Genomic DNA, 23906 nt, shown 5'->3' with positions numbered 1-23906 from the left:
GGTTACTCATAGTACGTCCCGGCAAGCCTTCCTTGGCGGCCCGCGGACCTTGCAGACATTCTACCTGTGTTTAAAAAAAAAAATAGCAAACACTGCCGGGTGCAGCCTCCCAGACTCTGCTCTGTGGGGGCCGGGGGATTCCAGTGATTGTCAAAGTGGAGATGCAGGGGCCTAAGAGGTGAAATACAACAAAGTTTTATTAACATGTAAATGGTCTTTTAAAGACCTGTGAAGTACTCGGGTGCGGCTGTGTGTGCGCGCTGGGAAGCTGTCTCAGTGCAGCTGTGTGTGTGCGCTGGGAAGCTGTCTGAGCCCGGGCTGAGGGCTTACACACAAAGGGGGTGATGGAGGGAGGGAGAGGGAGGCAGAGGGAGGGAGACAGAGGTTAACAGAGGGTGACAGAGAGGCGCAGTCTCGGGGAGACAGAGGGAGGGAGGGAGAGGAAGGCAGAGAGGGAGACGGAGGGCGGGAGACGGAGGGAGGGAGACGGAGGGAGGGAGAGAGACAGGGAGAGATAGAGGGAGGGAGACAGAGAGAGAGACGGAGGGAGGGAGACAGAGGGCGGGAGGGAGACAGAGGGAGACAGAGGGAGGGAGAGTCGGAGGGAGACGGAGGGAGAGAGACAGAGGGAGAGAGACAGAGGGAGAGAGACAGAGGGAGGGAGAGAGACGGAGGGTGGGAGAGGGAGACGGAGGGAGGGAGACGGAGGGAGAGAGACAGAGGGAGGGAGGGAGAGAGACAGGGAGAGATAGAGGGAGGGAGACAGAGAGAGAGACGGAGGGAGGGAGACAGCGGGCGGGAGGGAGACAGAGGGAGACAGAAGGAGGGAGAGAGATGGAGGGAGACAGAGGGAGACGGAGGTAGAGGGAGGGAGATGGCGGGAGAGGGAGGGAGAGGGAGGGAGACGGCGGGAGAGGGAGGGAGACGGCCGGAGAGGGAGGGAGACAGCGGGAGGGAGAGAGACGGAGGGAGGGAGAGGGAGACGGAGGGAGAGGGAGGGAGACAGAGGAAGAGAGACAGAGGTAGAGGGAGACAGGGAGGGAGACGGAGGGTGACAGAGGGGGGAGGGAGGGAGACAGAGGAAGGGAGAGGGAGGGAGACAGGGAGGGAGACTGAGGGAGAGAGACAGAGGGAGAGAGAGGGAGGTAGAGAGACAGGGAGAGATAGAGGGAGGGAGACAGATAGAGATACAGAGGGAGGGAGACGGAGGGAGGGAGATGGAGGGAGGGAGGGAGGGAGGGAGGGAGGGAGGGAGATGGAGGGAGATGGAGGGAGGGAGAGGGAGATGGAGGGAGGGAGGAAGATGGAGGGAGGGAGGGAGGGAGACAGAGGGAGGGAGGGAGGGAGACAGAGAGAGACGGAGGGAGATGGAGGAAGAGGGAGGGAGACGGAGGGAGAGAGACGGAGGGAGGGAGACAGAGGGAGACAGGGGGAGAGAGACAGGGAGGGAGACAGAGGGAGGAGGCAACAGAGGGAGGGCGACAGAGGGAGGGCGACAGAGGGAGGGCGACAGAGGGAGGGCGACAGAGGGAGGGCAACAGAGGGGGACAGAGAGGGAGGAGGGAGACAGAGAGGGAGGAGGGAGACAGAGGGAGGAGGGAGACAGAGGGAGGAGGGCGACGGAGGGAGGGAGACAGGGAGAGAGACAGGGAGAGAGACGGGGGAGAGAGACAGGGGGAGAGAGACAGGGGGAGAGAGACAGGGGGAGAGAGACAGGGGAGAGAGACAGAGGGAGGGAGGGAGAGGGAAGGGGAGAGAGGGAGAGGGAGGGAGAGGGAAGGGGAGAGAGGGAGAGGGAGGGAGAGGGAGGTGGAGAGAGGGAGGGAGAGGGGGAGGGAGGGGAAGGGAGAGGGGAGGGGAAGGGAGAGGGGAGGATGGGGAGAGGGAGAGAGAGAGAGATGTGTGTATGCCGGGTCTGGTGGCTCAGTGGACGAAGGGACCTGTGTTCAACCTCATGGTCACAATTGTTTTTTGCTTTAGCCTCGCCCCTCCCCCTCTGACCCCGCCCCCACCAGTGCACCCTCAGCCACAAACCACACTGTAAATTTTGCCCCCGATAGAAAGTTTTTGAGTACCCCTGGTCTAAACCATTAAATATCGGTAGGGGAACTAGACAGGGGTGCCCTTTATGCCCTCTTGTTTTTACCTCTACATCGAACCGTTGGCCCTAAAACTAAGAGCAAGTAGGAATATTTTTCCCTTTGTGTGCAATGGCTGAGAGAAAAAGACTGAGCTTTATGCTGACGATCTGATGATCTTCGCAGGCCATTTATGTTAAATGTTATGTTAAATTGATTTATTATGCGCACAGCTACTCCAGCGAAGGAGCGTCCCGGCGCACAGACAAGGAGGAACACAACACAACAGAAACGGGGACGCCTAAGATAGACAACTAAAACAGAGAGGTCTTGATGGCTCTTCGGAAAGAAAGCAGATCGTCTAACTGACGGATTTCGACTGGGAGGGTGTTCCAAATTAGTGCAGCTTTCACGCTGAAGGAACGACCCCCCATCCGACAGAGTCTAAATCTAGAGACCACAGCAAGGGCCTGGCCCTGAGATCGGAGGCTACGAGTGGGGACATAGAAAGAAACAAGATTGGACAGAATTTCAGGGCCTATACCTCTTAATATCTTAAAAGTCAAGCAAAGGACCTTGAAAAGAATACGCTTCCTAACAGGGAGCCAATGCAAAGAGCGAAGGACATTCGCCACCGGGCAAAATCTGGGTAGGCCAACAAGGGCCCTAGCCGCAGCATTTTGAACCCGCTGTAGGCGCGTTAACTCAGCCTGATTGGCCCCGACCAGAAGAGAGCTAGCGTAGTCCAGGCGAGAGATGATAGTAGCCTGGACTACAAGCTGTCTGGTAGGGGCATCAAAGTATTTTAGGACTGGTCTAAGACCTCTTAATAGACCAAAACAACAGGCTGCCGTTTTTTTAGTATGTCCTATAAAGGTAAGGCCAGCGTCCAACCAGACCCCAAGGTTTTTCACCTCCGACACAGGGGTCGGAGTGGGGCCCAGCTCCGAAGGCCACCACTGATCGCCCCAGAGCTCCACTTTCTTCCCAACAACCATCACCTCTGTTTTTGAGGCATTAAGCTGGAGACAGTTTTCTGTCAGCCAGCAAGCCACCGCCTTCAGACCGGACTGAAACCTGGGGGCGTCTTGGTGGACATCTCCGCTAAGGGTAACCGCCAGCTGAGTGTCATCGGCATATGAGACCAAAGTAAGGCCCCACTGCCTCGCGACATCAGCCAGCGGTCTCACGTAAAGATTAAACAACGTGGGACTTAGCGAAGACCCTTGCGGAACCCCCATGGCCAGAGGCTGGAAACTGGACGAAAAGGGAGGAATGGCCACACAGAAGGAACGATTGTCCAGGAAGGAGCGGAACCACTGCAGCGCCAGACCACTGACACCGATCTCCTCAAGCCGATGCAGGAGGATGCCATGAGATACAGTGTCGAAGGCGGCGCTGAGATCCAACAATATCAGCGCCGCCGTCTGACCCGCATCCAACCTAGCACGCAGATATTCCACCATTGCGAGGAGAGCGGTCTCCGTGCTGTGACCAGCACGGAAACCGTTCTGTGTGGGATCCAGGGCGTTGGTCCGGGCAAGATGTTCCGACAGGGCCAGATTGACATGGGCCTCTGTCAACTTTGCCGGCCAAGGTAGCAGCGAGATGGGGCGAAAACTTTCAGGCTTAGACGGGTCAAGAGAAGGTTTTTTGATGATCGGAGACACTACCGCCTGCTTCCATTTGGCTGGAACTACCCCCGACTCTAGAGAGAGGTTGACAAGGGAGCGCACCACAGGGCGCCCCAGAAAGGTCTGGTCTCGAAAGAGAGCAGGCTTTACCGGATCAGATGGAGATCCTGATTTAACTTGCAGAGCAAGTTTGTCAAACCCGTCAGAGGTGAGAGGGGGGAATGAGGGCAGGGCGATCTGACGTAGTGCCTCATTGGAACTTCCCAGCAGAACCCCAATGCTAGGGAAGGTCCGATAGATAGCTTGGACCTTTCCCAAGAAATAGGAAGCCAGGGATTCACAATTACATTTATCTCTGCCAGCAATTTGGGAAACTTTAGAAAGCTTTGGCAAGATATCCGGCTATGCCGTGAACCAACAGAAAACTGAGATTATGCAATGGAACACTAACTACCCCAGTGACTTATTTAGACAAAGCATACGATATTTAGGAATCCAAGTTGTTCAAAATCTTGAGAAAATAGCAAAAGTGAACTTTGATATTGTAACATCCAAAGTATGGAAACAACTTCAGGCTTGGGAATCCCTTCCTTTATCTTTTTTAGGAAGATCCAATCTTTTGAATATGCCCATCCTCCCTAAATATACCTTCTTATGTAATACAATTCTTTTAGAATTTAAGCAGGAGTGGATTAAGACGGTACAAGGGGACTTTACTAGCTTTATATGGGGGAAAAAAAGGCCCAGAATTGCCTGGAAAGAACTCAGGGAGCAAAAGGAAAGTGGTGGTATAGCCAGCCCAGATCTCCTTCAATAACCCCGGGCTTTCCATTTAAAGATTTCCAGGCAGTTGCTGAGGGATACCCCTGATTCATCATCACTCTTCTGTGCTCTCACATTTGGCCCACCAGACCAATCCAGTTTCTTTCTTTTTACATTTGGGGACCCCGAGTATTTCAAAAAAGTGAGACTCAAGATTCTCCAGGGTGCAGGTAAGATTTGGTACCAAATAAGAACTCAGCTACAGATACCATACTTTAGTCACTATGCACCCATTTGGAACTCACCAAGCGTGCCAGCCTGCCTGCAAGACTCACTTGCTATACCGTTGAAGGAATGGTAAATTCTTAGATGGGGTCAACTCCTAGAAGGAATGGAATTAATCTACTGGCAAAGCATGCAGGAGATTTCTGAGGGATCGGTCTCAAAATTCAAATATTATCAGTTATTGAGCTGGGCAAAAGCGCCAAGAAAAGGTGGAAAGGGTAATTTACTCTGGGAATCAAAGATCTATTTATGACCCCCTTTGCGGAGAGAGGTATCAGAATGGTATTGGATGCTGATACAGGCCATGGAAGACATGCAAGCCTTGTTGATAGCGACCTGGAGGAGGGAACTGCCAGCATACGACCTTGATCCACTATGGCAAGTATCTCTATCTTTCCTGTGAAATCTGCACCACTAAAGAAAAATCACCTTTTTACTGCTCACAAGGCTTATTGGACGCCTCGGAGACTTGCTAAAATTGGGACCCAGGCTGTGAAGAACTGCCCAAAGTGCGGCGAGCCCCACGCAGATGAAGCTCACGTTTTGGCAGTGTCCCTCCATCCATACTTTCTGGCAGGGATAGCTGGTGAGAAAGTACCACCTTGGTGCAGACTGTCATAGATGCTTTTTCTGGAATGGCTGAAATTCCTCTCTACCTAGAGGTCTTTATATAATATTTTTCAATCCTATTTTGAGAAAATGTTACTCTGTGCTCTATAAGGTAAGGCAAGAATAGAAGTTTGTAAATTCCGTTGCCCATCCATTCAAAGTCACTGTGCTTTCTCTCTAAATGTCATACTTTGTAACTATACAGCAATGTTCCAGAAATATATTTTTCATGAATAATAAAACATTGTGATACTGTGAAAATTCATAAATGAAATACCACATGGCAGTTATGCATTATTAAATATATGTGAAGCCTTAGGCAACGATAAGCCTAACTCGCAAATTTATGTTATGAGGGTATGCATAAATAAGGCAGAAAATGCAACAATCTCACGAAAGATCTCCATTAACTATTGAAGCCTGCTGCTAAACAAAAGCTGGTTGCTTGTGGTGAGTACTGGGCCCTATCATGAAGCATACCATTTCAAGTGGGTGGGTGTTCTGTGTTCTTTTACTTTTACTTATTTTGAGTAAGATATGGGACAGTAAACAGGATCTCATCAGGAGACTCACCATCTGTTCCTCACCTCACACTACATCGGTCTTGCATCCTCTTTGGTTTGATTGTTTGTCAAGGGACCAAGTTAGTTAGGAACACCATTGTCCCCAGGCATTAGTAGACATTTATAGTTACAGGTTGTCCCCAGGTATTACTGAGCCTTAATGACCCTAGCAATCCGGAGCTAGAAAGGTTCTAGGTATTAATGAGGATCAATGGCACAGCGCAGTAATGAATATCAGTTATATCAAACGATACTAAGGCTCAGTGACTCCCAATAATTTAGTTAATTATTTATTAGCCACATGCATATAAGAGTGCTTAATGTCTACTCCCAATGTTGCTCAAGGGGCAGAATAGTTTTTGCTCCCCTGTCATGTCAAAGGGCAGAGGGTGTATTTGGCCTTTTGATGTTTTACTTAATTTTGTGTACTGCTTCCTTGCCCAGGGGCGAGGAGAGAGAGAGGTTTCCACTACATTTTGGGGTGTGATTTTTCTGATCCCTGCCTTTTAGCAGGAGTATGAGGTGATAATGCTGTGGTTTGAGTCCTTATTTCTACTCTGCTCCTTCCCTCCAGTATTCCATGACACACAATACAATTCTTGTGAAGGAAAACCAGGACAACTGCCTGCAACCCTGGTGTCCTGTTTGTGATTATGACCAGGGCACCGGCACAGAGGTTAGCGCTTCTAGCATGCCTTTATGCGACTGTAAAGGAGGACCAAGCCCCTGACTATTGCAACAGAGCCCTCTTCACAACAGAGAACAGGACTCTTGGATAACCATCAGTTTCCCTTTCCTCCTTCACCCTTAGAAAATGTAGGTGAAGGATATATCTTATATGCCACAGCATTTTGCGCAGTCTGCGACGTACACAAACTACAGGCCAGAAGGACACAATGAATTAAATTAGCCTAGTACAATCTCGAGGAGATCCATGAACTGGTATCATCACAAAGAAGTTCTCGTAGAACAGAAAATTGCTGTTAATTTCTTTAGTTGTAGCTGGTCAGGGGTGCAATTTAGGGTTAGCTATAGATAGCTCCTGCTAACCCTGCATTGATTTTTTCGGGCTGTTGTGCAACTATGATGTTGAAGTTCATCTATTAATTCATTTAATGGTTACTATACCTTTTGGTTTGCTATATTTAGTAGCTGGGTGGCTGTGCTAGTTATCAATTACTGTCTGTTCACCTGCTGCAGAGTCACATTTATAAATGGGTTTTGTTTTATGGTTTAAAAATCATACAATGCTCAGTTATTTGGGGTCAAAGGTTATACTGTGGCACATAGGGTCCGATTACGACTTTGGTGGTGCGGCGCTGGGTCTGCCCTGCCACCGCACCATCAAAGCTGTGGTCAGGCCGCCTGCCAGATTTGGAGTTTCCTCCTGTCTGGCGGCTTTTTTTGTGGGCGTTTCCATAGTGGTGTCTCTAAAAACAGGCACCGTAATGGGAACACCAAAAACAGTTCCTGCACGTCATGGACTGAAAAGTCAATGCTAGGCAGGAACTGGTGCACATGCACTGTGTGCATCCACAGGGCATAGAGGCACTGGAGACTGTGTAGGGCCCGATTTGTTTCCTCTCTGCCAGGGTTTACATGGAGGAGGAACCGCATTGGAAAACCTGGCAGAGAAGAAATTCCAAATGTGCTTGGCTGGAACGCAGCGGTCCCACCAAGCATATGGGTGCCTCTACACCACCGCAATACCGCCAGGGAATGGGGGTTCTCTGGCAGCTGTGGTCGGGCTTTGGCATTCTGATCACCAGAGTCGTAATCGCGGGGTGGGAGACCGAGACTGCCGCACCCCCGCGAGTCTGACTGTCCCTGGACCGCCAGACTCATAATCTGGGCCATGGTGTGGTGTCATCAGGTACTATCTTACGCATGATTTTCTTAAGTGTAACTGGTTTTCTACACATGTTCATGTGTGCCAACCCAGCCTTTATTTTTATTCAACATAATGATGCAAAATCAGCCTTCAATTACCTTACTTGGCATAGCTGGTTAAAATGTTTGTTATTCCCTGCACAATTTCACCATCTTAAAAGGTCTGCAGGTCACATTTCTACAAAACATGGAGGATGGAATGATTGAATTAATATCAGTCACTTGTTATTATGGGCCATGTTCTATTCCAGCTTTTTTCTCTCACTTGGCTCATATAGGGACAAACCTTATACAAATTAGCCCTGGTCCTACTCAAGTAGGAACAGTCCATCCTGCACTACCAGGCCACGTCCCATCTGAATAGGGAACGAAAGCAACTCCATTTGGTTTTGGCTTTATTGATCCTCTTTAGTAAGGTGAATTAATGAAAATCTTTATTTGATAGTTAATTAAAACCATTCAAATTTAAAACATGCATTCCTCAACACCTAAGGTACTACTTAAACAGACATACAATTTAACATTCATACTTTCAACTGTAGCGGGATTACATTTAGCTCATCGTGAACACAATGCATTTAAAATCTCATACATTTGAAAACCGCGTTAAGGCTCGAAACCATCGCATTACTGCATTTCACCCTGAAATATCAGAAATGTAATGCAGAAAGGCGCGTAGTTAAAGTGCCTAATGCTTGTTTCACTGTTTGAAATAGACAGCTCTACATGACTGAAATCACTGCGTTAAAACACGTTCAAAAAGAAATAAAATTCATTTATTCTTAATAAGTTATAAGGCACCACTATTTTTGTATAGGTGTACCTGGCGGGTAACCACACCAGTTCTCCTCAAAGGGGGGCGGGGGGGGGCTGGAATAAGGAGATCCAGATGTAACGTGCATGGTGCACATAGGCAGATTGATACTTACAGTACACAAAATGTTTCTTTCAGGGCTCTCTGTCTGTCTAATCTCACACCTACAGTGTCCATAATCTTTACAAAGCGGGAGATACGTCTGCCGGTCTTGCCCTGGAAGCAGTCCTTCATGTCCTCCGGTAGACCTGTATATTCAAATCTCTAAATATGGTTTTAGCCAGTAACGTGTTTCCTACTCAAAGCTGGTGTAGATACACAACACATGGGCCAGAGTGTCCTTCGGGTAGGAGCAGAAGCAGCAACAGCTGTCCACTCGCAGGTACTTCAAAGTTTGGAGACCCTGATCTGCATTGAAAAGACCCATCTGTAGTCTTAAAAACCTTAGTTTGTACTTTTGGGATAAGGCCAGTGACATCTAAGGTTGGGTCTCAGCTCGGTGTAAGTTAGAGATGTTTAAATTGATTTTGAGCTTTGAATTGAAGGGTTAAAAGATCTTTACTCACTGGCAGCTTATTTACAGCCTTCCCTAACAGCATCTTAAAGGCCCCACACGATATGTTCAGACCCAGCGGATGGTTTATTTCGAGCACTTCGGAAAGCTTCTGTACCATCACCGGCCAGGGAGCTGCTGGCGGATTTAACAGGTCTTTGCCCAGATGAAATGTAAAACTCCCGCCTTCTTTAATATAAACCAGTATTTCAGTAAAGCAGCCCTCTGTATCAAAGCTTGTTATTTGAGGCTGAATTCTAGTCTTATCTGGGGCTCTCTTGTGGAATGTGGGAGCCTGAATATTTGTCAAAAGAGTCTAGTTTGATTGCTGTTTAACCATCCCCGAATTTAACTGAGAATGCTTCAAGACCATATCTCAATGAAGGCGGAAATGAAGTTTTTATAACTTGCAAGAATGGCAAGAGAGAGGGGCCTGTGATGTTTTTCGCTATTGTACACTATCTCTGATGCCTGTTTTTGCAGGGCATCCATGTGAGTGGTAGATGCGCCAGAAGATTGAAATTCAATGCCAAGTTACTTATGAGTTAGTTGTATTAAAGATATGCTCTCCTAGTTTCTATGACCAGCAATGCTACTTACGAATCTTTGTAAATGTGCCACTTTTTGTGTTTTCTGGATTTAGTTCTATTTCATTGCTCTTACAGTAGGTAAACAAGTTGTTGAGAGAAGATTGTAGCACGGCTGCAGAAAAATCCAGCAATTATGTGTTGTCTGCGTAGTGCATCCTGTACAGGGTTTGGCCTTTAAGTCTCGGCAGACAAGATTTTAGTTTGTTTTTATGGCTGTTTCAATGTCGGTGTTAAATAAGTTGAGAAGAAATGGAGCCAGCACACAACCCTGCTTTAGGCTGTTATCAATGTAGATTCTCTTAGACACTGTGCCTTCATTGCTGACTTTACCTTAAACCCAGTTATTACAATGTAAAGCAAGGATGAATTTAATATTTTTGCGGGAATGCCTCAGTTACTCAGCTCTCACCATAATCTGGCCCTATTGACACCGTCAAAGGCTTTTATGTAATCAATGAAGCATGAATAAGGGATTGTTTATTACTGATGGTTTTATGGACTAGGAAGGCAAGGGCCACAATGTTTTCGATGATTCCAACATTTTTACGCAACCCTATCTGAAACCAGAGAATTAAGCCCAGTCCTATAGATCCTTCCAAATCATTGAAGGAAAGAGTTTAGCACCTACCCGGGCTATCAGCCTGTAGTTCTCTGGGTCACCTCTGCTCCCTTTTTGTGGATGGGACAATGTAGGCCCCCAGCCACGATGCTGGTACCACACTAGTTAATAAAAACATTGTCAAAGACGCTGCTCATTGCACTGCTATAGAAATGTGGCTCAGATTTACCGATTGCTGTGGGCGGGCCATTGGGCCCAGGGTCTTCATTACTTCTCGCTTTTGTGAGGTGCAGCTTGAGTACTACGGCACGGCAAGCACGAGATCCATATCATGGCTGCCAGTTGCACTAATGGGAATCTAAGTGAGGAATATGAAAAAGGGAAGAGTAGCAGGCTCGAATGAATAACATTCTCTAGCAATTCCTTATGCAAATTCTTATTGGTCATGCAACAATAGCAGCAGTCCAGCCAAAATGCAAAGCCATGTTCCTGCTACATGGGGACAAAAGCTACTGGATGGCCATGCTGCTTCTGAATAGGAACAAAAGCAACCTTATATCTATTAGAACATTGTTTAGCCTTATTAGGGAGGTGCAGTCGGAGTCCTTTGATACAGCAAGCATAGGGCCCACGCATGTCTGAGCACTCCTGTCGAACCTAGTGTGGCCCTTTGAGAAATACAAAGCAGCAATCAGAGGAAGCATTGGTTACTCTCAGCCATTGGCAATTATTCTGAGCCTCATTCCAATATCATTTTTCACTCACTGTGCAACTTCAGCCATGGACCGACGTTATGCAAACCAGCCTTGGTCCTACCACAGTAGGAGCAGTTCACCCCCAACTGCTGTGTTTGTGCTGCGCTGTAGCCCTGAACAAGGCAATTCAGGAGCCAATGAACACTTGCCCGACCCTCGCCTACGCGCTCTTTCCTTTATGCCCAGAATAGACTCATATTTTCTTCTGGCGGATGGATACACCAGGTCTAGCAGGCTTCATTCTGTGTAATTGATGGCCATATGGTCTTGATATTTTGTTTGGTTGACTCTAAATACTGTATGTTTACACACGCTTAACTCTTTACTCAACAAGTCTCTCTTTTTTTTCTACCTTTAAAATGATCATATGACTGTTCCAGCAATTGCTCTGCACGCTTTCGAATCATGTGGAAAGTCGACTATTACTCTGTGTTCCAACAAGTTATGTGCTTTAAAAAATAGTTCCATATGAATATGCTAATTCGCCTACACCTTTTGCTAAGGTTATAATATAACATGCGTGTTTGACACTTGGTGTGGGTTAATGCCAATGGAAGTCGAGCTGAAAAATGGGCGAGTGCTGCAGTGGGATGGGCAATCCTGTCCAGTCCAAAAATCTAGCATTAATAATACTGCCCCCAAGCCTGGTGAGCTGCGAGTCTGTCTTCTTCACCAACAAGCACGGTAAGTATGCTGAAGTTTGCTGTGATGTGGTGATTTTAAAGTAAATAGTTGTTTTTTCTCTCTAAGAGGTTTCTAGAATAAGTTGTGCATGGGATTGTGCGATTAATGCAGTGAGTGTGTTGCTTACTATGGACTTTGCCCAGCCCTTCTCGGACATTGGAATAGCAATTGTTGACCAAGAAATACTTTATTCAATTTGTGTTGCGTTTCTTCATGAATAGAACCCGAAGAGCCCAGGGGACTGCGAGCCTTCAATGTTTCATCACATTCCTTTTCCCTGCGCTGGAGACGGCCGCGCGGACGGGTGGAAAGATATCGGGTGGAGCTCGATCCGCGCCACGGCTTTGTTGCTGTCAGAGAGCTGGGAGGTGGGGAGTATCAGGTAAGGCTCTCATTAGAGTGCGAGGATGGTCAGCTTTTGTTTACTCGCCGAGCGCTGATGGGAACATTCTTTGCAACACCAACCAGCCATGACGCCCCCTACTCCGGCCCTTTTATTCAATTTCGGGCGAAAACCAAACCGCGTCCGCCATATTTGTCAGGGCAAACTTCACCATGGGGGGTGCATTACCTTAGCGACAGGTAGGGAGCTTTTCTCGAAGCCTGCCCTGCACCTCTAGCTGGTCATCCGAGGGCTCATAAATAGTTTAACAAAGGAAGGGCAGCGCCGTTGAGTAATACAGGCTCATTAATTGTGCACTTGCCAGGCAGCCGCGCACCTAAATCATTAATGCAGGCAACATTCCCGGCGAAGCCATCAAAAAGAAAAAGGAACATTTTCCTTCCACGCACCAAAAAAGTATAATCATGGTTACTTCTTGCATTCTTCTGCTCTCGCTCCTGTGGGGGACTCCAGAGACGCAGGTAATGTGCCAAAGGATGTTTGCGGGGAAGGGCTTGTTTGGGAGATAAAACCCTGTTTAGGGAACTCGTGTTTGCTTTTCGCATGCTGCCTTGTTGTGTCCCTCTGCCTGGCTTGTCCGTCTCCTGCGAAGCATGTACTGCAGCTAGGATCGCGGTGTGCCCCTGCCTCCTGATAACGAAATGCGTTTTGATATTTCCCAAGTAAAGTCTGTCCGACTGGCCTCTCTTCTTGCATTTTAGCTGTTTTGCTGTGGAATGTGCATGGTACAAGTCACCTATGACTGCTTGTAAAAGTGACAATATAAACCAAAAAAAGTTAAAGGATGTGTGTTTGGCTTTTCAGGCGGATGTCTCCGGCACGATTCCAGGCGCTAGCTACACCGTTACCGTGTCTTCGGTGTCGGCATCAGTGTACAGTTCGCCCGTCAGCAAGTCTGTCACCACCAATGAAACGAGTGAGTTCCTACCGATTTAAGGACTTGGCCGCCCTTCCCAAATGTGATTTGCTCCCCCAAGACCAGGCTACTGTGGGGGTGCATGAGCCCACTGCCAGCCTGAGGCACAGGCGCGCGCATTCCATGAGATCAGTTCTTAGCCGTAACCTCCTGGCTGCGAGAAACGTAGGAATGTATTCGTTGTTTTCCCCAATGAAGCTCGGGCTGTCTCTTCTGACAGAGCGAGTGATTAAATGGGTGCTGCCCTCAGCTGAGCCCTGCCGTCCCGGGGAAGCGCCGTCCATCCCAAGTGCTTTATAGCTGCACTAGAGTCCCTTACCGTGCAAGTAACTCACTCTGTTTGTATCCTACCGTCAGCACTTGGTGTTAGATTGAATATACATAACAAAATGATACTGGCACGTTTTCCACCGCACCCTCTTTCAGAGATAATATGAACAAATACTGTGCCCTGGCACCTAAAACCCTCTGCTTTTGAAGTTTGATGAATTGCATTTTCCACATTCTTATCAAAGAATGTTCTTGGAATTTGGAAAGCGCATCTTTGTAGCACAGCAGTTGAAGAAAACCCGTTTTCGGTAGCATTATAAACTTTTAAACCCCATGATGCCAATGCTTTGTAGTATAGAAGGTTTATGTTTATTTAGTATATATATATATATTTTTTTTTTACAAAAATGAAAATGCCCAACCTCATATGGTCATCTCACTGAGGATAGCGCTTCCTTTTCTTTTTCAGTTCCTGGCGCACCGACGTCCCTTGGAGGGGAACGAGTTGGATCCGCAGGAATTCTTCTGTCCTGGTCTATTCCCAAAAATACCAATGGAAGGATTGTATCCTATGCTGTCAAATTCAAGGAGGTCTGCCCCTGGCTGCAGACGGTGTACACTCAACTCACGGTCCCTCCAGACAACTTAGAAGTCATTCTCACAAACCTCAACCCTGGAACAACATATGAGATTAAAGTAAGCTCGTGTTTGCATTTTGCTTTGCTTTAAAGGTTTTGTTTTGTGCATGGTCTGGGTTAGTGGTCTGGCTGAAGCTTGCCATCCATTTATTAAGGAAAGGTTTTTGGGGCGCGTCAAGTGCCCCTTATGGTTATTTCAGAGCTCAAGGTCAAATTCAGGAAGAGGTAATTTGAGTTCTGTGAGTGAGTGGAAGCCCCTGCCTGATGTTTGCAATCACTGGCCCTTGCGGGGTGGGGCTTAAAGTGTGCTGAACGTCCATTTTCAGGCCTGTCTTGTAAAGTTGGTATTTGATTCCTTCTGATGTTTGGGTTCAGTGAGTTCCTCAGCCCGGGTTCCTGAACCTGCCTCCAGGTATAAAGATAGATGTGTGAATAAATCCTTCCTATATGATGTGGGTGACAGCAGTAGAAATGCCCATTGATACACGGGCCTTTGGAATTAACTCGTGGCCCATGTCTGCCACAGCTGAATGTTAGCCTTGTACACAAAGTTTTTCAGCTATTGATGAACAGAATAGAATGCTTCATTTTAGGCCACAGCAAACCTCATCTCTTACAACAAAGAAGGCTTTAATTATATTTAAGGTTTACAAAATACTGAAAGTTTGACGCTCCCAAAACCTTAAAGAGTGCCTAATTCGCTGAGCTTGATTATGCTTAGCATTTTGCACGGCATCTCAAAGGTTACTAAAGGCAACTTGCATTTCATGCCTCTCTCAATCAATGTAAAATGACAAAAAGTGGTTTCCAGGAATATCACTGTAAATACATAGAATGCAAGCCAAAAGATACAAAAAATGTAATGTATTACTACAAAACTATTTAATATAAGAGATAGTTCAAGCAATGGGCAGTTGTTCAGAAAAATTGTAGAAGAAGCAGGTCAAGGAAATTAAAATCATAAATGATCGTTTCCATTTGTGAAGCTCAATTGTACTTATTCTTCTGATCTTGGGGGGATGAAAGTCTGAGTTGGGCCTGCTGGGATTCAAATATGTGACATGAATACCTCTGTTGAGACTTTAAGTGGGCTGAACTATCACACATAGAGCCCGATTACGAGTTTGGTGGTCTTGGAGCAGGCCGCCACGCCAGCACCCTGCTCCGAGACCACCAATCCTGGATGCAGACCGCCTGCCATATTCTGAGTAGAATCCTGGTGGGCGGTCCTGCAGCAGTGCTCACACACAGTGGTGCCTTTCATTAGCCCCTGGGGGTGCGCACAGACAGGGAGTCACATCACATGCCCCCCTGCATGCACTCCCATGCACAGAGGCCACAGGAGGCATGTAGAGCCACCTTTGTTTCCTCACCACCACACTTTTCATTGCGGGCTCACTGCCATGAAAACTGTGGTGGTGAGGAAACTCGTTATATGCTTGGCGGTGCCGCAGAGGCACTGCCAAGCATAGTGCGGGCCTCAGACAACTGCAAGGAATCACGGATCCCTGGTGGTAGCAGTGGTCCTATGGCAGTCGGACTGCCGGTGCGGCGGTAGCAGCACTGCCACCGCGGGTTCGGCGGTCCATCAAACCGCCAAACTCGTAATTAGCCCCATAGTCTTTCAGAGCAGTTTTGCTTGATGTGGTCAAGATAACAAGTGAAACATAAGAAAGAACTGCCATAAATGTTCAAACTTCAGATGCCGAAATATTACAGGGGTCAAAGAGAGATATGCAAAAAACAGTTTAAACTTTACCGTTTTCATTACTGTTGCTCTGGGTCAAGCTTCGATGCTTACATCCCCCGACAGGCTGCACCAAGTGCTGGACTATAAAACTGGCAGGACATTCATGGTCTTTGCTTTCAAGAATCACCTTATTTCTTTCCTAAGGATGAAGGCCTGCAGAGCACAGTTTGGCTTGTTGACGTTTGTGCATTATTCACACTGAATGGCCTTAGCGCTATACATATCCCTGTCTGTTGGGCCCAAACAATCCGAAAACATCTCCAAACACTTTTAAAATTCAGAAAAACGGAAGTACTGCTTTTGAATCCCCCCGGTTATCTCCCCAGTTCTGGAGACCACCTATGAATCCATGAAACTCCCTCAGGGACGCCCTTTATAATATAACTAATATCTTTGAAAACAGATATGTTTACTCTGATAATGTTATTTTCTAATTAGTTATTCTGGATTTGTTGCGAGTATTGTTTACCAAAAATGTAATTTTAGGATCCGTTCCACTATTCTGGCATGCTTACTAGAAATTGAAACTGGATAGCTATGTTTCAGTTGTGTTTTTTAAAGCAAACTGCGCAGACACCCTTCAGATTAGGGCAATTCAGAATTTGCACCCATTTCTCCTAAAGTGTGTCACACCACAGTAACCCACAGATCCCCTCAGCTCCTGAACTACAAAAAGATCCATTTTGATTGGCCAAATGACAGTGAAACAGGTTGGTTTTGAGGTCCAAGAGGGTGTGGGGCTTTACTATATAGGATGAGCAGGTCAGTGCAGTGGCCCACTTAGTAGCCCTCTGCAGTTAGTACCCAAAATCATTTTTCCACAAGCTGTTTTCTAGGTCTGCACTTCTCAAATCATGGAACTGGAGAATGTATCAGCGAATCAATTTCTATGTTCTGTAGACACAGAATCTGGGTTATGTGTGTTAGATCATTGGAATGCTTTGCAGAAGATGGACTCAATGTAAAAGTGCCTATAGTTGCCAATTCATTGCTGGGATAAGAAAGCATATTTTGCTGTTGTGATTGCAGTCTCTGCAACTTTGCCAGTGGATAGTTTGAAAGGCTCAATATGAGAGCACTGGATTATTCTAGTAGCACATTACCGTTGTTATCATACCTAGGGCGAAAAGCGAGCCAAAGCATACACTGGGGCGAACAGCAAGCATTGAGGTGAAATCATAGTTTAGGGTGAAAAGTAGTTTATTTAAAGATTTGCCTAAACTGAAGACAACAGGCCTGAATGACCATTGTGATGTGAGGCGACCATAACTCAGGAGGCCAGGAGTGCCTGCCCTGCAGAAAACCAAGTTTCCCCAACTCATTTAGACGTGGGGAAGCCAGTGGGCTTTTGACAGAGGAGCCTCATATGGTTCCAGTAGCTCTAAACCTTGACCTGGCAGCCAGTCCACCACAAAACTGCTGAGTCTGAGTGACCGTCTCCTTGAACTATTTAGTGAAGTGCGAGGGTTGGGACCTGGGCAAGAGAAAAAAAATGGCCTGACATGCAGGGAGAAAACATGGTGTGGGTCAGAGCCATTGTTATGTTGATTTTCAGAAAAAAACATTTGGGGAATAGGATTCTTTTTGGAAATCAAAATGAAATGCAGGGAGCACCAAAACATTGTTCCTATTAGGCATTTCAGCAGTACCTATAGTACATCTGCTACAGTGGTGTATGCAATGTAGGAACAAAGACTGTGACATGCAGGCAGGCGGTAGCTAGAAGTATATGTGTAAGGGGGCGTGTCCCTCAGCTGTGACCAAACATTAAAGCTGTGCTCTATGGGTGTGTTCTTTCCTAAGTATTGGTTGTACTACTAAATAACGACCCCCAGACTATCATCGTACAAGAATATCAAGGACAGAATATTGAGTGCTTAGAGGGAAGTATACATTTACTATTTCTAACTGCCCAGCTACATACCTTGAAGGTATAAATATATATTGCGTAGGTACATATATAAGTCATAGAAAAACTGTACTTACCTGTCGATATTTTCAATTCCATATTCTGTCCTCAACATCTTGTGCTTTCGATATTCTGGTTTTGATATTCAGGTGCACGCCTCGTGATTCTATTTGAAGGAATATGTGGATTTTTGTAAGGTACATGTTGAAGCACACTCAATCAACTTTTCACAATCTAACTTTAAATCCTATCAGATAGGATTGAAAGTAGAAGAGGGCAAAGTCGTAAAGTAGGATGACTTGCAACTATGTGTTTTTTTCTAAACTATTCAATCCTTGTGCAGTTCAAAGCTCATCAGGTTCTTTAAAAAAAATAAGGTGACCTCAGCTCAGAGCTCTCCCTCCCACACCGCTTGCCTAAAGTGGTAGATGTTCAGCCTCCACACTCAAAAATGCTTACTGGAGGATGTCCTACCATGGACATTCTTCATCAGGAAACTATTACACCTGGAAGGCCCGAAAGCATAAACCTTAACTCACGTAAATTTAGAAAATGATATCTGCTTCATAAAGTGTGTAGTTTCCTTAATCTGACTAACTTCGCAAGTGAAGTTTTAATCTTACTCGCCCGTAATTTAAAATAACTTTACCAAGAGCTTGGAGTATATCCATCAAGAACATTTTGGGAAATTAGTGGTTATCAGTATGGTTTAATCATTTCAGCTCTGCAACAATGGTGAAAACTAAATAAAATATAAATGTAATTATACAGAGAAAGCTGGGAAGGTCCCACAATGAAAAACATTATGAGGTTGTGACAAATCATAGATAGTTCAATCACATTTCATCAAAAGCACCATTCAAAACTGCATGGACTTGAAGCAGGTTCTGACATTGGCATACTCCCCTACGTGTTATAGCAGGTTGTGCCAAAGCTGTTGTACAAATCTGAACCTTCGCTAGAAAGCACGACGGGTAAGTATAGTAAAGGAGAGGTGATTGTGCGGGCCGGTATGGGTCCATGTAAGGCTTCTGACCTGGCTGAGGACACTAGTTCCATCTCCATTTAGATGAGCTGCAAATGGGCTGTCAGCAGCACTGTCTCTAATGCTCTGAGTGGTGGTTTCACAGTTTGCATCTAGGATCCTGCTCTGTGACAACATCTCTGTTTGATGCTGCTTACATGTTACCTCCCATTTGAATGCTACGTAGTCATGCACTTCCAGAATTATTGACATTCTCTACTTTTTCACATGCAGTAGATTTCTTGCATCAAGGTGGTACCCCCTATGTGGTTAACCATTGTGTGGACGTGCATGCACTTTTCTGAGTGGCGAAAGTAGAAAGCATGGAAGCCTGACATGTGCACTAGAAATAGAAAATATGTACTTGGAGAGGGATTCGTCGGAATTACTACAAGCTTCATGTTAATAAACAGTTAAGAGACTGCCATATTTAAATGTATACTAGAAAGCCAAATCACCTCCTTAGTAGAACTTGCTCTTCTCAGCAAGTAGATTGTATTTTACAGTGACTATTCCAGCAAATGTGGACATGGCTGATTTGCATTAAAAGAGAAGTTGTCGGTACTTCTCACCAAATGCATATCTTAACAAATAACAAGGGGGTCCCATTTTTTAAAATAATTTTCAAAAAGCGTGTGGCTCAAGTAACAATGTTTAAACCTTATTGAAATGTTAAAGACCACTATGCAAGGGGATTTTTGGATCACACACTCAGATCACTTTTAGAAAATAAAGTGCAAAATTGTGCTTTGAAATTACATTGGACTACTAGGTGTATTGGCCTGAGATAATAAGCTATAAATTCCATTTTAAAAGCTCTAATACCCATTTCTCTATGTCTACCAACCTCTCTTTTCCCTCTTTAGGCTCTCTTACTTTCACAATTCTCTCCCAATATCCCAATCTCTGCCCCCACTGCCACTGCCTCTCTCATCCTTTTCCCTACTTCCCCTTTCAGTTTTTTGTTTCATCTATCTTCCCATTCCTGTCTTTCCTGCTCTCTCTTGCTTTTTCTATTTACTCTCCTTTTTCCGTTTCTAGAACCTCTTCTCTCCATCTTCTCCTCTGTCTTCTTTCTACTTCACAATATTTGTTATTCTCTCTCTAGCCCTCTCCTCCATTGACAATGTATGGCAATGGAAACTTTCTCTTGGCTGTGCATGGACATTAGCAGCACCTGCTACTGTTCTTTGACCACTGTGCTTTTCGTTGTTCCTAGTCCCAGAAGCCTACCATCCAGGGGGCCTTTTGGAAATTGAGAAGTCCCCTATAATCATAGAAAAAAGAAGTTAGTGCAATGTGGCCATGACATCCATGCAGCTTGCTGTCAATTCTTGCTGAACAGGGGGTCAGGCTGCATGGATTTGGTGAGTTTTAACTGCTTTAGAGCAAAAGATGACTCATTGACATCCACCACACTAATTCCAAAGTGCGGTGGACTTCAACGGATCACCCACAGTACTGTAAAAAAAGCAGAAACTTTTTTTCCAAAATCAAAGTCGACATGCAAGAGAGATGCTTCCCACGAGTTGCAAGTTTGATTTTTTTGCTTTACTGTGTTGCGCAGCACACTGCGTGCACTGATGTGACATTGCAAAACAAAAGTGAGAGCAAACAGCAGTAATGGATCCACAAATGTCCTACCACACACAGTTGCCACACTTCTTCCGATAACAATAGAGCCCCACTTGTGTGACTGAGCTATCACCTGTGAAAGAAATGGCTCCCTAAGGCCCCTGAGACACACGGAAAGATCAAGATCTTGCCTTACAAATTGACCAAATCTGGCGATGGGATTAGCTGTGGTACTCAAGCCAGGGCTCAGTTGGCGGCCAGGAAAAGCTGCCAGGCTTGGACATTTCTGAAAACAAGATACTGAGGGTGGTCTTGCATGGTGTAGCTTACATGGAACCCAATAGCTTTATTTATCCAGAATAACTTGCAAACCTTGGCTAAATCACAGATTTTTCTCATATTTCTATGGTGGAAAACTCAAGGTATCTGTGAAGATCCATAAAATTCCTACCACCCAGCATTCACACTTCCCCCCAATAAAAACGCTACCCCAAATGTTCACCAAATATTCTGTATTTAGTACATTAATTACATTGGACCTCATAACAGGAATTGATTTTTTAATGTCCATAAATTAGATAAAGCATAATTTTAGTGCATTTCGAAAAGCAGATTCATACTACACAGATCTTAAATTACAATAAACAAAAATGAGAAAATATTAGTCGATGTTCTTAAGAGATGTCTAGAGAGGTCAATTAAAATACAAATGCTTTCCACCCCAGATGCCCTGATTATAGGTTCCACAATATTTGATTCAAGGAGATGAATCCTCAGAGTGTTGACCCTAGCAGGGATATGTAGATATTAAACCATTTTTGAAAGATTGTCTTTTATAGCAGTGCCTTGTTACATGGCGGGCTATAGTGAGTCATTTCAGATTCATACTACTACTAGTTAGAGAGTAATTTTAGCCCTTTGCAGTGGGCACATGAACATAACAAACTATCTGGCTCCTGCAAACAAAATAACAATATATAGAGCAGAAGCATTATCTCACCAGACTATATTTCCAAACAAGCCAGTATAGGCTAGAGTAATGTCAATCAAATGTAAGTCATACCTGACTTGTGATAACTGTGCCTCAGCGCAATAGGCTAATCAAAGCACCATGCCACATTGGAATCTGGAGTTTCCTGATTGGGTATTGCTTCTGAATGATTGGTAGGTTTAGGTAGTGACAAACAACTACGTGTCAGGAATAGGAAACGTCATGAAGGTTGCTGACTCGAGAACAACAACTTCACTCAGTGTCCTGCACAGTCGAGCAGTCTTTTCACACATCAAATTCTTGTTTGACTTACCATCAGAAAAAAAGAGAAGAAAGTTCAGCTAATGCTCATTGAATTCTTGGACTTTCAGCTGTGACAGTGATCAAGTGTTGATACCACCTTTCATATCAGTTCCTCACACACAGCTCTGTGGCGTTCCACAGGGGTCCATCATATTTGCTCTACAATTCAACATCTACCTAACCTACTACCAAACCTGATTAACTAATTCAACCTCATCTATTACAACTATAAAGATGACATCTAAATCATTTGAAAAAATGAGTGGTCTGGAAGACCACTACATTTTAAAACTTGAGGACTGCCTTCGGGCCATAAACACATGGGTGATGAATAACCATCAAAAACTTAAATACCACAAAGACAGAACTTAGGAGCTGTGGAAATTTAGAAAATTCCAGACTACCGCCATATGGCCTAAGGAACATAAGACCCTTCCAACAATATCAAGGAAAGACAGAAACCTATGAGTATTCATGAATTCAGACCTATATTTGATACCACATATTAACAATGTAAAACAGATTCCCTTCTACACAATTAAAACACTATGTTGCAGCCTCCCATACCTTGGATACCAACAGAAACTGCAAGCCTTCTTCACGCTCATAATCTCCAAGCTCGACTATGCCATCAGCCTATACCTTGGTGCACCCAAATTCCTCACATGCAAAATATAACTCATCTAAAATGCTGCTGCAAGGCTCTTCACTCCCTTCATCCAAGAGAACACATGACTCTGGTCTTGCAATCACTCTGCTGCCTACATATAGCAAGAAGTGCAACGTTGAAGGCACTTTGCATCGTTCCTAGAGCCTCCAAGGAAAAGGACTGCTTTACCTACAAGCTAAATTCAAGCAATACAAAGAAATCAGGACACTGTGCTGCAGTTTTGCACTACTTATCATCATACCGCATTACCATAAGAAATCAATAGGAGGTAGCACTAATTCCTCAGTGCAAAGCGGCCAACTCTATCACTCACTAATAACCAGCATTCGAAGCATCCAGAAGCATGTACACTTCAGAAGACATGCTGAAACTAGGGTATTTCCAAGCCAACTACACCACTACAGATCACGGCAACAGAACTGGGAATGCCAGTTGCACCCTCATGCTCAATTTTTAGTTTACAATCCCTCGTATGGAAACAGACCAACCAGTTACTTTCAATAAGCCGGTAAGCTATGAAGGACTGAGCTATGCTTTGCCGGGGTATTAAATAGTTTTGTATGCTCATACATAACATTTCTGGCCCAAATTAATACCAAAATACTCAGTGGTTGGCAGCCAAATACAACTTGCACCTCTTACATTCAATTAAGGCAATAATGCTAAGAGGGTTCTCCATCATCAGTACTGTGCAGCCAATAAACTAGCCATCACTAAATAAACAGGCATGGAACAACTGAAGAGATTTGTCACCTACTTCGGGTCAATCAGAGGATTTTATTCTAAACCATGACTGCAGGACTCAAATATGTATACACCAAGGTCTGCTTCTTTACATCTCACAGTGGCTTTCAGATATGAGAGGAAAGTAACAATGCACATCTAAAGCAGATCTCTTGTCTTCTCTGTTCCTCCAACAATGCCAGCTCTGTCCCAGAACTATAAAGTAGGGGGCAGATTTACTAAGACTTTGCATCAGGGTTGCATAACTATTGTGGCACAGACCAGGCACAAAATACATTTTGGTATTTACTAAGCCACGCAAAGCCAGTTAGAATGGCTGTGTGTGGTTTAGTAAATACAAAGTAACTTGACATATTCCCAGATTTAATAAAGCTAGTAAATCTGAGAAAGTGTCAAAATACAGTGAGGCATAACAAGGGGAAATATGTTTCTCATTGTTACCTCCTCATTCAATGTGTGCTGCATTAGGTGCTCCTTTCTGCAGAAAAACAATTTCGCCCAGAAAGCAGTCACCTTTGCACCATTGCGCAAGGGTGCCTTAATTGGCACGTGACATGACACACTGTGCGTGCATTAGGTCACAGCAGAAATGCATATCGTTGTGAATATGGCTAATTTCTGGCGTCTTTCTTTCATGCAAGCAGTGCAGCAGGTTGCCATGCTGTTTTGCATTGCATGAAATGTAAGTACATCTGCCCCAAAATTGAACGGACAACCCAGTGCAGTAACCAGCTAAGGAGGCTACATTCATGAGAAATACCATAAAGGGACCTGCAGAGCTGTTCAAAGCTTCCATCATACTGAAACAGCATCAAGTGCATGTCTATGTCTCTCTCATACCTCATTATGCACCACACTAATACACGCTGTATTTCATAGCATGATAACAGAACCTTGGTGGTCATCATGAATGACATGGAAACACTTCCCACATACA

General features: G+C 45.2%; 2 protein-coding genes across 2 annotated transcripts in view; one reads left to right on the top strand and one right to left on the bottom strand.

The window, feature by feature from the left end:
- Nucleotides 1–17820, bottom strand: part of LOC146855296 (uncharacterized) — a 167325-nt gene extending 149505 nt beyond the window's left edge. The window contains exon 1 of the mRNA XM_085652984.1: nucleotides 17740–17820. The gene's annotated coding sequence lies outside the window, so the exon portion shown is untranslated. The remainder of the gene's footprint in view (nucleotides 1–17739) is intronic.
- The window catches only part of PTPRQ (protein tyrosine phosphatase receptor type Q), a 1724016-nt gene that overhangs the window by 547990 nt on the left and 1152120 nt on the right, over nucleotides 1–23906 (top strand). Inside the window, exons 19-21 of the mRNA XM_085652983.1 lie at nucleotides 11998–12158; nucleotides 12984–13095; nucleotides 13835–14061. Coding sequence (XP_085509109.1) covers nucleotides 11998–12158; nucleotides 12984–13095; nucleotides 13835–14061 — 500 coding nt within the window. The remainder of the gene's footprint in view (nucleotides 1–11997; nucleotides 12159–12983; nucleotides 13096–13834; nucleotides 14062–23906) is intronic.

This window comes from Triturus cristatus, chromosome 4_1, assembly GCF_964204655.1.
Source record: "Triturus cristatus chromosome 4_1, aTriCri1.1, whole genome shotgun sequence".
NCBI classification, from domain to species: domain Eukaryota; kingdom Metazoa; phylum Chordata; class Amphibia; order Caudata; family Salamandridae; genus Triturus; species Triturus cristatus.
Note: the sequence above shows the minus strand (reverse complement) of the source record. Positions and strands in the feature narration are given on the sequence as shown.